Source organism: Chlamydotis macqueenii, chromosome 1 (genome assembly GCF_036417535.1).
Source record: "Chlamydotis macqueenii isolate bChlMac1 chromosome 1, bChlMac1.mat, whole genome shotgun sequence".
Lineage (NCBI taxonomy): Eukaryota > Metazoa > Chordata > Aves > Otidiformes > Otididae > Chlamydotis > Chlamydotis macqueenii.
The window spans coordinates 6,680,151-6,693,638 of NC_141556.1; the positions used below are offsets into that span (position 1 = coordinate 6,680,151).

The window sequence follows — 13,488 nt, forward strand, 5'->3', positions numbered from 1 at the left end:
AATTTCCTGCGAATGTGCTAATAGGCCTTATGAGAATGTTCTATCACCATCCATCTGTCACTTTTTAACAGGCCTGATTGGCAAGCACTTGTAACAACTGACATCTGTTCTCGCTTATTGATATGTAGATTTATGGTAATTGCGGTGAACAATAAGACACAAAATTACCTAAGGTGAACATTAAATTAAATTTTCATGCCCCTATCCTTATAAATAATTTTTTTTTAAATCTTAAGTTTCAAGCAAGGCATACTGTGCATCTGTTTTGTACATAATTTAATTGTTTTTTTAATCTGCCAAATAACAAAAATGAAAGTTGAATTTCCTTGCAATCTTGAATATTTGCCAGGCTGATAGCACATTGGTAAATACATGTTATTAAAAACGGAATCAGACTGTATTGTGATTCTAGTTTTTTTAATCATTTCCCTTTAATTCCCAACATCGTCTCCATCATGAAGATCAAGAGTTATTCCTTACCCAGAAGTTTTTTCTTCCCCTACAGGGGGATTTTCATTTTTCATGTGCGGCTCTGCCTATGAGGCTGTTCTTCAGCATGAAGCAATTTGCATTTCTTCAGAGAGAGGTGCATTTGCTGAGTGAGCAGCGCTTTCAAATAAAAACCATCTCCTCGTTTGCGGTCCAGCTCTGTTGCGGGATTTGGGACTGTTTTGAAAAAGCTGCAGGATGTGAAATGTGTGAAGACAGTGTGTGAAAGCGGAGAGAATGAGAGAGCAGATTAATCCCGCAGAACTGTACCTTGGCTGAAATTCATTGAACCAAAAATCCCCGTTTGAAAGCAAAGTACTTTCTGGGTCTGGGACTTGAGAGCATTTGGTTTCCTCCTCTGAGTTTGTCCTAGCAAGTGACGCACTTGACAAGTTGATGGGAGATACCAATAAAGAGGGAGCAGAGATAGTAAAATGCCTGGGGACTGTGAAACAGTGATGACAGGGCTTATTTTTTATATGTTTGAAAAGATAGAGGATCCTAAAGAGGACGCATGTTAAGTGATAAACCTGTTGACATAATCAGCTGTAGACCGTGCTGGGTGATGGTGTGTGCCATGAGCCCTTGCTGCCAGTCACGCTCAGATGCTGAATTCAACCGGGCTCTTTGCTGTCCTTCTCTTAGCGTGTGTGCCAACAGCAAGCAGTCTTTTTTCCTGAAGGCACTGAAGCTGACACCTTGTAACATCTGCAGAGCTGGTTTGTGGCCGGTGTCCATTAGTCACCTCTACAGTAAAACAGACTGGGTGGGGAGATGACTTCCTCACTGCCTAGCTCTTATTTCTTCATCTTTTTTTGGCATTGAAGCTCCTCTGTAAAGTCGATGAGTTCCTCTTGTGCTTCCACAGGAAATGTCCCACTGTTAAAAAAAAATGGTTTTGTGGGATGAGGCAATGCTGGTGTTTGTTTTGCATCCACACAGGCACAACGGTGGTTCGGGAGCCCAGAGAGAGCAGTTATTTGTTCCACTGCCTGTTGACCATGTCTTGCCTGCTGTACTTTTCCTTGAGCGCTGTACGGTGCACGTAGGCTGCCTTCCAGCTTCAAAGCCCTCTGTGCTCGTAGCGGTCTGCAGCCTTGCATCCATGGACAAAGCCACGCATATAAAATGCAATAGAAAAAGCAGTATTAAATTGCTTCAAAATCCATTTGCTTCCAAACTGAGGTTTGGAGAAAAGTCCATGCATTTTGCAGAACCATGTGGGATTTCGTCTAGGTGAAGCTGTTTTGCAGTCTTTCCTCTAGTACCATTCTGTGTTTGTTTGCTATTATTTCATCCTACCATGTGTGCTGTTTAAAAGTCCACAATGGAAACATCCCCACAGAAGAAATATAAGCGGATTATGACTGATCCTTCTGATGAATAACAAACCAGAGGGTGACAGAAGACCATGCTGCCATGGTGGAGAGCAACCCACTGCTTTCCCAGATCTCTGTTACAGAATGGCATGAAGTACAGCCTCAGTGAAGACCAGCAATGTTTGCTGGACATTCTTTGCTGAATTACTTATAGCTCTTATTAAAGAGGAAAGGGAATGATATTCCAGGACCAACTATCAATCCAGGATGAAAATGGATTCCATATCTCATTTTGAGAACCACTGCCTGCTTTGTTTGCAAAGAGCTGGACCCCAGCTTAAATCTTCTCCATCCCTAAAATCTTATTTGAAATCATCTATAGAATCTTACTATCAAAGAAAGAGGATTTTGTAATGAAAAAAAAATTACACCCGAGGCAAGCAAGTAGGTCAACTGAGTAATTAAAATAAATTAAAATTATGTTTGAATATCTGAATTTCTATCTCAATTGTACTTTTTGACTGAAAAGTTCTCAAGTTGAACCAGAGATAGAATTTGAAAACTGTTACGGATTTCCTTACCATCTCTGGTTTCAGAAATTTATTTGTTAATACGACACCTTTCAAAACTTAATTTTAGACTGATAGTAAAAATAAAAAGTTTTTAAAATATTCAGTCAGCTTTTTCTGCTTAGAAGATGACTTTGTTCAAGGTTTGAGGTGTTTTGAGCAGTTTTATTCTGTTCATTTGGGTGTCCAGAATCTGATTCTGTAGTGTTTATAAAATGTTTGTGTCATTAAGGTACAGTTTTGCCATTTCAGAGTTATCTTTGTATTTTAAGCCCTTGAACTATGTGGGAGCAGGTTTAGAAGACTGACCAAATTGCAACAATGACCCATGATCTTCTTATTTAGTAGTTACACCTAGTTATCTAGGTTAATAATGACTCGTGACTAGGATAGCTTTGTTGCAGAATAGTTTGGGTTGGTAGGGTTTGAGAAAAGCCTTACTTTTAAAGATGTCATTAGCCTGTGAAAGAAACCTGAAAGAGCTATTTTTGACAGGTAATTCCTCCAAGTGTTTTGTGCAGATTCCGTACTGCAAAATGGTGGATCCTGGATCAACTAAAACCTTACTCCTAATGTTGTCATCATGCCCCATTTTCAAAAGCACGAACATCTGATCTGACTTGACTGAGACACAGGAGTTAGAACCTCGGCCAAGCTAGGTGCTCACCTTAGACCTGACCTGCCTGTTATTAAGTTCCCCTGGTTTGAGAAACGAAGTGTACGAGGAGAAGTAATACCTCTTGTTAGACAAACTACTATTCAGAAAAAATTGGACAAGTTTCCAGGCACTCAAGCTTTTCTTTGGGTGTTCCCCAAAACTCATGCAGTCTTCCTAGCTCTGTCACTTGGTCTAAAAAAGGTATTGCTCTTGCCACCACCTACTTTTGTGTGTACTTATATTTATCAGGACTACAAGAATATAATAAAACTCTTTCAGTATTTTGATTTTATGCACTTTGTCCATTCTATTGAGAGCTCAAGCAGCATGCACAGATCTCCCTCGTGTCCAAACCAAAAAGGATGATATCTCACTGCCATCCCGTCAATCTTTCTCATGTCCATATGTAGACACCCAGTCTGAACATCACCCCTGTGGACAGTTGCATCTTATTCAGAAGATCCTGAGAAGGATCCAGTCTGGTTAATGCTAGCACCTAACTTACATCTGCATTTTAGACCCCTATTGAAACAGTTCACCACAGAGTAAATGCCTAAGTACTTTATCTAGTCCAAGGTAAAAGGTAGAAATTTCTGAAGGCCTCTGGAGAGGCAGACTCCCATCCCTGTGATTTAAGTCAAATAAATGCCATTTGCTCTTCCTTAATCATCTTTTTTTTCCATTTCCCATAAATTCTATTTATTGTTTGTCCTTTTTTTTTACTTGCTGTCTAATTTAAAGCCTTTACTATTTAAATTGATCCATTTATTGAAAGTCCTTATTGAAATGCACATATATCTCCTCCACATCTTCTAAAATAATGAAGTGACAGATGGCTGAGTAGACTTGATATCACAGTCTGGAGCTTATGGCCTGAAAGACCCTGCCTCAGTGATGGCTCTGTGATCAGGCTGGTACTAATTCGATGTTCTTAGTTCATATATGTTTTTAGAAATGAACCATCAAAAGGAAAATCAGCACAATTGTTGGCCACTGCACAGTATAGTCTTAGTAGGTACTTTCAGAGAAGACACGGGAAACAAATTGTATTCATGCCAATTATACGGCCATGTCCTGACTGTGTTTGAAATGTTAGTTATCTTCTTTACACTCCCTGTTGTGTCAGGAAATCGTATTGCGCCTGGGCTTCACACAGAGTTTAAATGACTTTTAATTCTACACTTCCCTTATAGAAGAGGCACAAACCAAGCTTAATTTTCCTGAACTATAGGCTGGTGCCTTTGCCCTGTTCTCTGAGCTCCAAGGTGGAGGTGAGAGATGCTATTCAGGAACTATAAGAGGTGGTTCCCATATTATAGATATCTTGGGAACAAAAGGATGAGTTGAATCTCTTGACAAGGTACATCCCAAGCTCCACGTCTGTTGAAAATAGCTTTTTTAAAATTATTATTACGTGTTATAAGTAACCCTATTACTTCTCCACACAGGCATGAACGCTTTACAATTACAGAATTTGGCAACCTTAGCAGCCGCAGCAGCCGCCGCCCAAACCTCAGCTACCACCACCAATGCAAACCCTCTGTCCACAACGACTGGTGCTCTGGGAGCCCTCACAAGTCCTGGTAAGAGCAGACTGCTTGCTTTCACAATACAAACGTGAGAATAACTGGGAAGGTGATAATTAAAACGGTGATTCCAGGTTGTGTCTAAGTTCTGTGCTGATATAAATTCTGAAGACCCTTTTAAGAGCTGAATGTGTTTTTGTTGCTGTTATTTTTCAGCAAATAACTAATTTTTCAAGTGGTCCACTATGGGCATGTTCACCTTTCATTTCAGGGGCCGTTAAAGCCTAACGGACTCGTCTTACAAAACTTGCATGGGAAACTTAAGCTAAATTGTACTTTTCAGAAAGAATTTAGAACATGAGCTAATCCTTCCCATCCGAAAGAAAGATGAACTGAGGTGGTTCTTTTTAATCCCGGAGAGACTGATCTTTGATTCCCAGCACATCATGCGCGTATTACCTTCACCCATTGTGAATTTTTGTGAAGTACTTCTCTCTTTTTTTTCCTTCTCTTTTTCTTGCTGTAGCCTCAGTTGAGCTTTCTTCTGATCCTAACTGAGAACACAGCTACAGAAGTGTTCTCAGATGCCCAGGGAATACACAGCCAGGTTCTAACTTCGTTACCCTAAGCAGAAGACATATTTATGGAGGAGTAAGGGAGATGGTGGTGCCTCCATGACCACCATCTAGACTTTCAGCCATGCATGTCCGATGTCTGCAAAACCCTAGAGAGAAGTCAGAGCAAATCCAGAGTTCAGTAACACTTCAGCATCTCCAGATTCTGTGGAGAGAGATATGAATTCAGTGTAGTTACTCTGGATTTACAGTGATGTAGCTGAGTCAAGAATCTGTCCGCTTATCTTTACATAAAGGCTGCAGGGTGTAATTATTTGCATCACAAAGTGTGTTTATTGCTGTTCTAAAAAACATTTGTATTATTTTAGACACCACTAAAGAACATTTGTGTTTAATCTTGTTTAAGTGTGTATTTATTCCCCATGAAAAAGTAATTCATGGCAGACGGTTTGAGCTCATCAGTAAGGAAAACAGTCTTCACTGCACAATAGAGCTGGGACCGAGCGTGGTGCCGGGTGTTAAAGCTGGCCAACGCTTCCTGTTATATTACAGTTTTATTGTGTGTTTGGGGGAGAGGTTAAATGGAAGGCAGCTTGATTAATATTAAGTCTGTTAAGCATTTTCCTGTTTCTGGTGTGAGCCTCATCTCGACCTAAAAATAATATTCATTCGCAGCATCTCTGAGAAGCAGGTTGGGTGAAAATAATTTTGGTTTGCTGATTTTTATTTTTTTTTTTTAAACCTGAGCAATTGCTTCCCTGCATCCTGGGGCTGGGACTTAACGCTTTGCAAAAGGCTAGTCTCAGTGTCAGTGCTTCTGCGCTCCCCTGTCTAAATGTCACCCATTTATAGAAGCGGAAATGTTGCGTTTCATGCGTGCTCTGTAATATCCCTGCCATTTAGCTGTTAAGTGTCTGAGTACCCTGTCCTCCCGAAGCGTGCTCAGCATTTCTTGAGCCATACTGACAGAACTTCTCAGGACAACTCAACATAGCGCAATGCAGTGCAGAGGGGCTGGAAATGAACTTTCTCTATTGTTGCTGCTCTGCAACAAAGTGGCACCAGAACCTCAGGCAGCAGCATGTTTCTGTTGTGCCCTTTGCCTTGCCATGTTAGCACAGGACTCAGATTCATCCTTAAGATCCACGTGTTCTTCTCTCTCTCTCTCTACAACGCAGTTGTCATGGTTTAGCTACAGTCAGCAATCGAGTACCACACAGCTGCTCAATCACCCTCCGCCTCCTCAGGGGATGGGGGAGAGAATGGGGAAGAAAAGAAAACTCATGGGTTGAGATAAAGGGAGTTTTCTAAGATAGCAAAAGAAAATATAATAATAAGTGTGTGTGTGTCTGTGTATATATAAAATAATGATAATAATGCTAATAGAAAAATAGTAATAAGAATAATTTAAAATAAACAAAACCAACAAATTATGCACAATTTCTCATCACCCAATAGTCTGATGACCAATACAGCCCATTCTGAGCAGCAATCACAGAATTAAAAAAAAAAACTGTAAATGATTCTGTACCAATTCCAAACAGTGAGACAGGAAAAAAAAAAAAGGCAGCTCACCCCCCCACTTGAGTACTGAGCGTGACATTTATAGCACAGAATACTCTTTTTTGGCCAGTTTGGATCAACTGTTCTGGCTATATTACTCCCAGCTTCCTGTACCTACACATTAGCAAAACCTGGGAAGACTGACAGTGACCTTGGTCTCTTTAACAACAACTAACATCAGTGTGTTTATCAACATTCTTCACATACAAAATCCAAAACACATCAGCTACTGAGAGGAAAATTGACTCCATCCCTGCCGAAACCAGGACAGCAATCTTCTTATCCAGCCTGGCTGACTTGCGGTTCTCTCTTTTAACTTAGTCTCGAGGCTCCTCGAGTACCTGGAAGGTGATTTTGTCTGATGTCCAAGTCTGCAGAGGCATGTGGTTAGAAAGGTGCTTCATCTGGGCTGGGCAGATACTTCTTTGGGCTAACTAAAGCTTAGTATTTCTCAGAGTGGTATCGGAGAGCAGATCCAAGATTTTTCCAAAGAGATTATTGATTTTGGCTGGCACATTGCAGATGGGCGGGGAATGGATTGAGAGCAGCCCTGAGGAGAAGGACTTGGGAGTGCTGGTGGATGAGAAGCTCAACATGAGCAGGCAATGTGCCCTTGCGGCCCAGAAGGCCAACCACATCCTGGGCTGCATCAAGAGAAGCGTGGCCAGCAGGTCGAGGGAGGTGATTCTCCCCCTCTACTCTGCCCTGGTGAGACCCCACCTGGAGTACTGTGTCCAGTTCTGGAGCCCCCAACACAAGAAGGACATGGACCAGTTGGAGAAGGTCCAGAGGAGGGCCACAAAGATGATAAAAGGGCTGGAGCACCCCTCTTATGAGGACAGGCTGAGAGAGTTGGGGCTGCTCAGCCTGGAGAAGAGGAGGCTCCGGGGAGACCTGATAGCGGTCTTCCAGTACCTCAAGGGGGCCTACAAGAAAGATGGGGAAAGGCTGTTTAGTAGGGCCTGTTGCAATAGGACGAGAGGTAATGGTTTTAAAATAGAGGGGTGTAGATTTAGATTAGAAATTAGGAAAAAATTTTTTACGATGCGAGTTATAGAACACTGGAACAGGTTGCCCAGAAAGGTGGTGGAGGCCCCGTCCCTGGAAACGTTAAGGCCAGGCTGGATGAGGCTCTGAGCAACCTGATCTAGTTGGGGATGTCCCTGCTCCTTGCAGGGGAGTTGGACTAGATGACCTTTGAAGGTCCCTTCCAACCCTAACCATTCTATGATTCTATGATTCTATGTGTTCTTTTAAAAAAAAAAAAATCTGGACATTTAACCTTTGAAATAGTGTATTCAGAATGACAATTGCTTTTGAAAGTCTTATAGATAGTAGGTGTACACAAGTGTTTCTAATATTAGATGACTTGGTGTGTTGAAGAGAAAGTCTGTATCTAATAGATCCGTTGACCTATTTATGTTGCACAACCAACCAAAAATCAAGCCTTGTTAAAATGTCCTTCAGTTTAACCTTTCTATCTGGTTCCACATTCTCCACTCTTATTAAATATTTTGTAAACCTGAATAATATCTTCAATGATTCTTCTCTGCTCTATGGAAAATGAATTTAGTTTGATAAAGCTTTTCATAGTAGCTCAAAGTATTTCCATTAAAACTTGAAATATGTTGGCAGAAAACATTTATATCTACCTTTCAATGTGTGGATATTTGGAGGCCTTGAGGGTGTTTTTTTGGTCTAGTTTTCTTTTAATAGAACACTTCAGTTTGTTGTATTTCATAAGTGTAAATTATTTTGTCTGATTTCAAAGCCTGCACTAAGCCCAGGAAGAAATGTTTGTGTCTCTCCAGATAATGCATTAAATTAATATTTATCGGTTCAGAAAACAGCCCAAATTTAGAACAGTGTGAAGGTACATGCTTAAATTGAATCCTTTTCCTGCTGCTGTTAAAGCCAAAATACTGCACGGAACAGGGGTGGGCATGAGCATGAACTTCTAATCTGCCTTAAACCATGGCAGCCACATAAATCATATCCATGTTTCTACCCACATATAACTATGTCTCTTCTGAAGATCTTTCCTGAATCAATCTTTGACCAAGAGCTCTTGTTCTGTTCTTTGCTGACATGTGTCGTAAGAGCCCCAAAAGGTGGTTACTTCAGTTAAAATTCATCTTGCAGCTTAATTTTACTGAGATAAGGTTTAGCAGCCTTGAGTGCATCAAACTGTTACGGAGGGGATGGTGGTCAGGCCAACTTTGATGCATTGGCAACACAGAAAAACAGGCCAGGAAGTGAGGAACCAACAGGACACCTGATATTTAAGGATGTCAAGTTTTGCTGCTCACTTCTAGTTGCAACGTAATCAAAATGAAGAGAAAAATATTCAGCATCTAATAGTGGCTGTTCAGTCTGTATGAAAATCCTTCTTCAAGGTTCATACAATCACATATTTCCAAACAAATTAAACTCCAGTGATCTTTCTGTCATACATTCTTGCATTGCTTTGACCGCAAGAGTCTAAGGACACTCATTCTCCTCCGTGTGCTAAATACTTTCTCTTAAGCTTGAAACAGTATTCATTCAGAAAGAACAGAGACAATGCAATCCCCCGAACTATTAATTTTTTTATAATTGTAAATTTATAATTTCAATTTTACATACCCATGGAAGTCTCTCCCTACAGCATTGTTAGAAATGATTTTTTAAAAGCCTTTGCTTAAAAAAACATGAAAGATTAAGCTTTCATTTTAGTAAAAATCCCCTCAGGCAATAAATAGGTTCTTTTGTCTCTTGGCCCTGGAAAAAAAAATTAAAATTGTTTAAATTGCCCATGGTTAAAGTAACTGTTTCTTGCAATTATCAGATGGTAGTGAATAAAAATGAAAATTAAATCATGAAAGAATAAAAAGCAGGTAAATGCATATTATGTTTTTCATGAGTTTCTCACGGGTCTTTTGAAGACTCATTTAATCATCTTTCTTGTCTTTTATTTTGATATGATAATTGTTTCCTTTATTTACTTTAATCACCTCTATTTAGTTAATTAATTCTTCACTTTCTTTTCGTTTCACTCGCTTAGAATACATTCCTGTATGGTACCTGTACCATTTCATAACATGAGGATTTGAGCTGGGGTAGCTTTTACCTGGCTCAAGGTTGTCTGAGCCAGTTTGTCTCAACCTTTCGGTTGGGCCCTGGAAGTTTGCATTTCCCATTAACTGGGAAGGGATTTTGGAGCGACTAACTCAGGTGTAGGTATCGACACTGTAAATTTCTCAATTTAGGCAGGGTGAGTCTCGGCTAAGTGTCAGGAACCTTGTTCTCTCCTCCAGAGGCTGTCCTTGACAGGTCCTGCAACGGAGCAACTGGCAAAGAGCTTGCAAGGAGGCCGCTATTCCAAAGCCTGCGGAGATTTACCTTAATTCAGTGGGTGGTGGGCAGGACTGGAGGGGGATGTGAAGGAGGGACACACAAGCTCAAGATCAGAGTATCTGCCTCTAACACTGTCTGACATTTAGTTTGCCTCAGTTGACCCACTACCCTACTTTTCCCAAGGGTAATAATTATTATTCTGACTGTCCTGGGCGGTACGAGGTTGATACAACACTGTACAAAATTTCCTGATATCAGTAGCTATGAAGCTGTTGATCTTTTTGCAAACTGATGTTAAGCAAAAGTAGAAAAATGTTTTGTAGTCACAGGAAGACTACGGAAGTTGATTTTCAGACACCGACTTACTTTGTCATCTTGCGCTTCTCTATTGCTGCACAGATTTTTATTGTTTAGTGCCATAACATTAGTGTCACAAAATCAGATAGGTTGGTAGACACTTCCCAAGGTCTCTACTTCAGGCTCCTGCTCACAGCAGGACCACTCAGAGCAGGTTGGTGAAAGCTGTGTCCAGTCAAGGTTTGAATATCTCCAAGGATGCAGATTCCACAGCCTCTGTAAGCTCATTTCAATTTTGTTTCTTAAAATTCATGCATAAATGTTTTTTCAGTAGCCAGTAGGAAAGCCCTTCTGTGTGCAAATGAAGAGACAAAACATCTAATTATACATCCAAATTTATCTGCATAAATATACACAATATAACTTCTGAGCTGTGGGGGGGAATAGAATTGCTAAACCAGAAGCTAATTCAGTTTCAGACTTAGGAGCCGTGATTTTCCGTGACATTTTCATGATTATTTGATTCTCTAAACTATTATTTGTTCACGCGGCTGAACTAGCTATTCATGCTTCGGTAAAAAAAAGCTCTTCAGGTTTATCTGAATAATATTTATCTGTGTAAACCTAAGAAGAAATATTTCTGAAAAAAAAAAAAAAACTCTCAGTGTAGAAAGTAGGATTTTTTCTTTAACAACTTCTTAAAATCCAGCCCAGCTTTTGCCGTATTATATCAGAATTCAACCATTAACTCTTACGTTGAAAAAAAGCTCTCCTAAGCACAAAAGTCTAAAAATACTCATTTTCAGACAGATGCTGACATTGAAGAATAACAACCCCAAAAAATCAAATCTGTGAAGTATAGAATAAACTGAAAAAGAGGGAAAAAAAACCCTGCTTACAGTGCCTGTCCTGTGAGAATTAATTCATCCTTTCCCCCTGCTAAAAGCAGAGAATTATAACTTATAGTTAGCGTCTGTGGTTCATTATTTTCTCTGCCTCCTAATATAGCACAAAGATTGTCTTTATTAGTTGAAGGTATTCATGTTGTGAACACAATTGTTGAAATATTAGAGATTTTACAGAAAATACAAGATGCTTCAACTGAGAAGCAGTGAAGAATGTTCAAATAATCGTTCTTAGAAGATTCTCTTTTTGTTCCCTTCAGTACAATAAGGTTTTCTCCCATCAGTGGTGCAAGTCTGCCACCGTGACATTTTGTTAGAGGCCAGCACACCCACTGAGATCGCTGTGATTTGCTTCCAGGATGATCCAAAAATAACCCTACCAGTAGGTGTGTAGGAAGGTCTGACAGTTTGCTAAAGAATGAATCGAGGTAGATGTTTCACATTGGAAAAGATCGGTTTAAAATGCAGAATGACACTCTTTATACTGTGGGACAAATGGATTATTTCTGTGCCATTTCATGTGGAATTATTGCAGATTCCATTATTATAAGAACATTTAAAATAAGGTACCATTATTATAAAATAATTTAAAATAAGCTTTATTAGTTTTGCAGTACATAGAAAACTTCCCTAGTATAATGTTCATTATTCTTAGGATACAGACACACTTGGTAAATCATAGAATCATCAAATCATAGAATATAACACGTATCTTAAATAAAGGTTTATAAATACAGTGTAGATACCATACACATACCCTGGATGAATGCTTAAACAACCCAAGTATATGATTTTCAATTTTATATTTAAATTTAGTTACATTATCTTAGTGCTCTGAGCACAGAGCAGTCCAATGTCTTAACCCTGATCTCAGCACCAGTTTTTTAGAAGTATGTGTTTGCAAGGAAGCCATGGAAGAAAATTTTGCCTCAGCATGCCCATTACCCTGTCACTTGACTGCACGGGTCAAGGAGATTTGTGATGGGAGAAGTATATTTCTGATCCGTTGTGTGTCAGCTGGGCCAACCCACATAGTGTTAAGTTTCTGAGTCTGTGGTTAGACTCCTAAATAAGTGAACTGATTTTGGGGAGAGGCTGCTCAGTAGGGCCTGTTGTGATAGGATGAGGGGTAATGGTTTTAAAATAGAGGGAGGTAGATTTAGATTGGATATTAGGAAAAAAGTTTTTTACAATGCGAGTTGTAGAACACTGGAACAGGTTGCCCAGAGAGCTGGTGGACGCCCCGTCCCTGGAAACGTTCAAGGCCAGGCTGGATGAGGCTCTGAGCAGCCTGATCTAGTCTGGGGTGTCCCTGCTCCTTGCAGGGGAGTTGGACTAGATGACCTTTGAAGGTCCCTTCCAACTCTAACCATTCTATGATTCTATGATTCTTGGTTGAGAGAATTGGGGCTGTTCAGCCTGGAGAAGAGAAGGCTCTGAGGAGACCTTAGAGCAGCCTTCCAGTACCTAAAGCGGGCCTACAGGAAAGATGAGGAGAAACTCTTCAGCAGGGTCTGTTGTGAAAGGACGAGGGGTAATGGTTTTAAAATAGAGGAAGGTAGATTCAGATTAGATATTGGGAAGAAATTTTTTGCATTGAGGGTGGTGGAACACTGAAACAGGTTCCCCAGAGAGATGGTGGATGCCCCATCCCTGGAAAAAGTCAAGGCCAGGTTGGACGGGGCTCTGAGCAACCTGATCTGGTTGGAGATGTCCCTGCTTCTTGCAGCAGGGTTGGACTAGATGGCCTTTAAAGGTCCCTTCCAACCTAAACTATTTTGCTGTTCTGTTATTCTATATATTAATACTAAGCCCATCTGATAATTAGATCATTCTTAACCAGGCATCCAAACACAAGTCGTAGCCAAAAACAGGAAACTGAGCATGCATTTTTGACCTATATTTGTATTTTTAATAATGTTTCAAAGTGTCTGAAATGACTAAAGAACAGAAGAGTAGGAATTGTGGCTTACAATCTCCCAGAGTCCCAGTGCAGTAAAAGGAGAGGTGAAGGGTGGTGAATTCCCATGGAGCCTCCCTAGAACAGCACTGTTTCTCCCTGGTCTCCTCATTTGGAAAAACAAGCCAGCGATAACCTGAAGGATGCCGATGGCAGCAGACAGGCCATCAGTTAACTGGAATGACCTGTTTGCATATTTGTCCCTTAAAATGTACCAAGTCTTTGTGTATTCTCTTAGTAAATTGATTTCTGAACAAGTGTGTATCAATTCAGCCTGAAGGGTCTTAGGGA

The 13,488-nt window shown here is 40.3% G+C and overlaps 1 protein-coding gene across 16 annotated transcripts in view; it reads left to right on the forward strand.

Moving 5' to 3' along the window:
- Positions 1-13,488, forward strand: part of CELF2 (CUGBP Elav-like family member 2) — a 565,018-nt gene that overhangs the window by 513,342 nt on the left and 38,188 nt on the right. For all 16 annotated transcript variants that reach the window (XM_086744976.1, XM_086744963.1, XM_086744970.1 and 13 more), the window contains one exon: positions 4,484-4,618. In XM_086744976.1, coding sequence (XP_086601102.1) covers positions 4,484-4,618 — 135 coding nt within the window. The remainder of the gene's footprint in view (positions 1-4,483; positions 4,619-13,488) is intronic.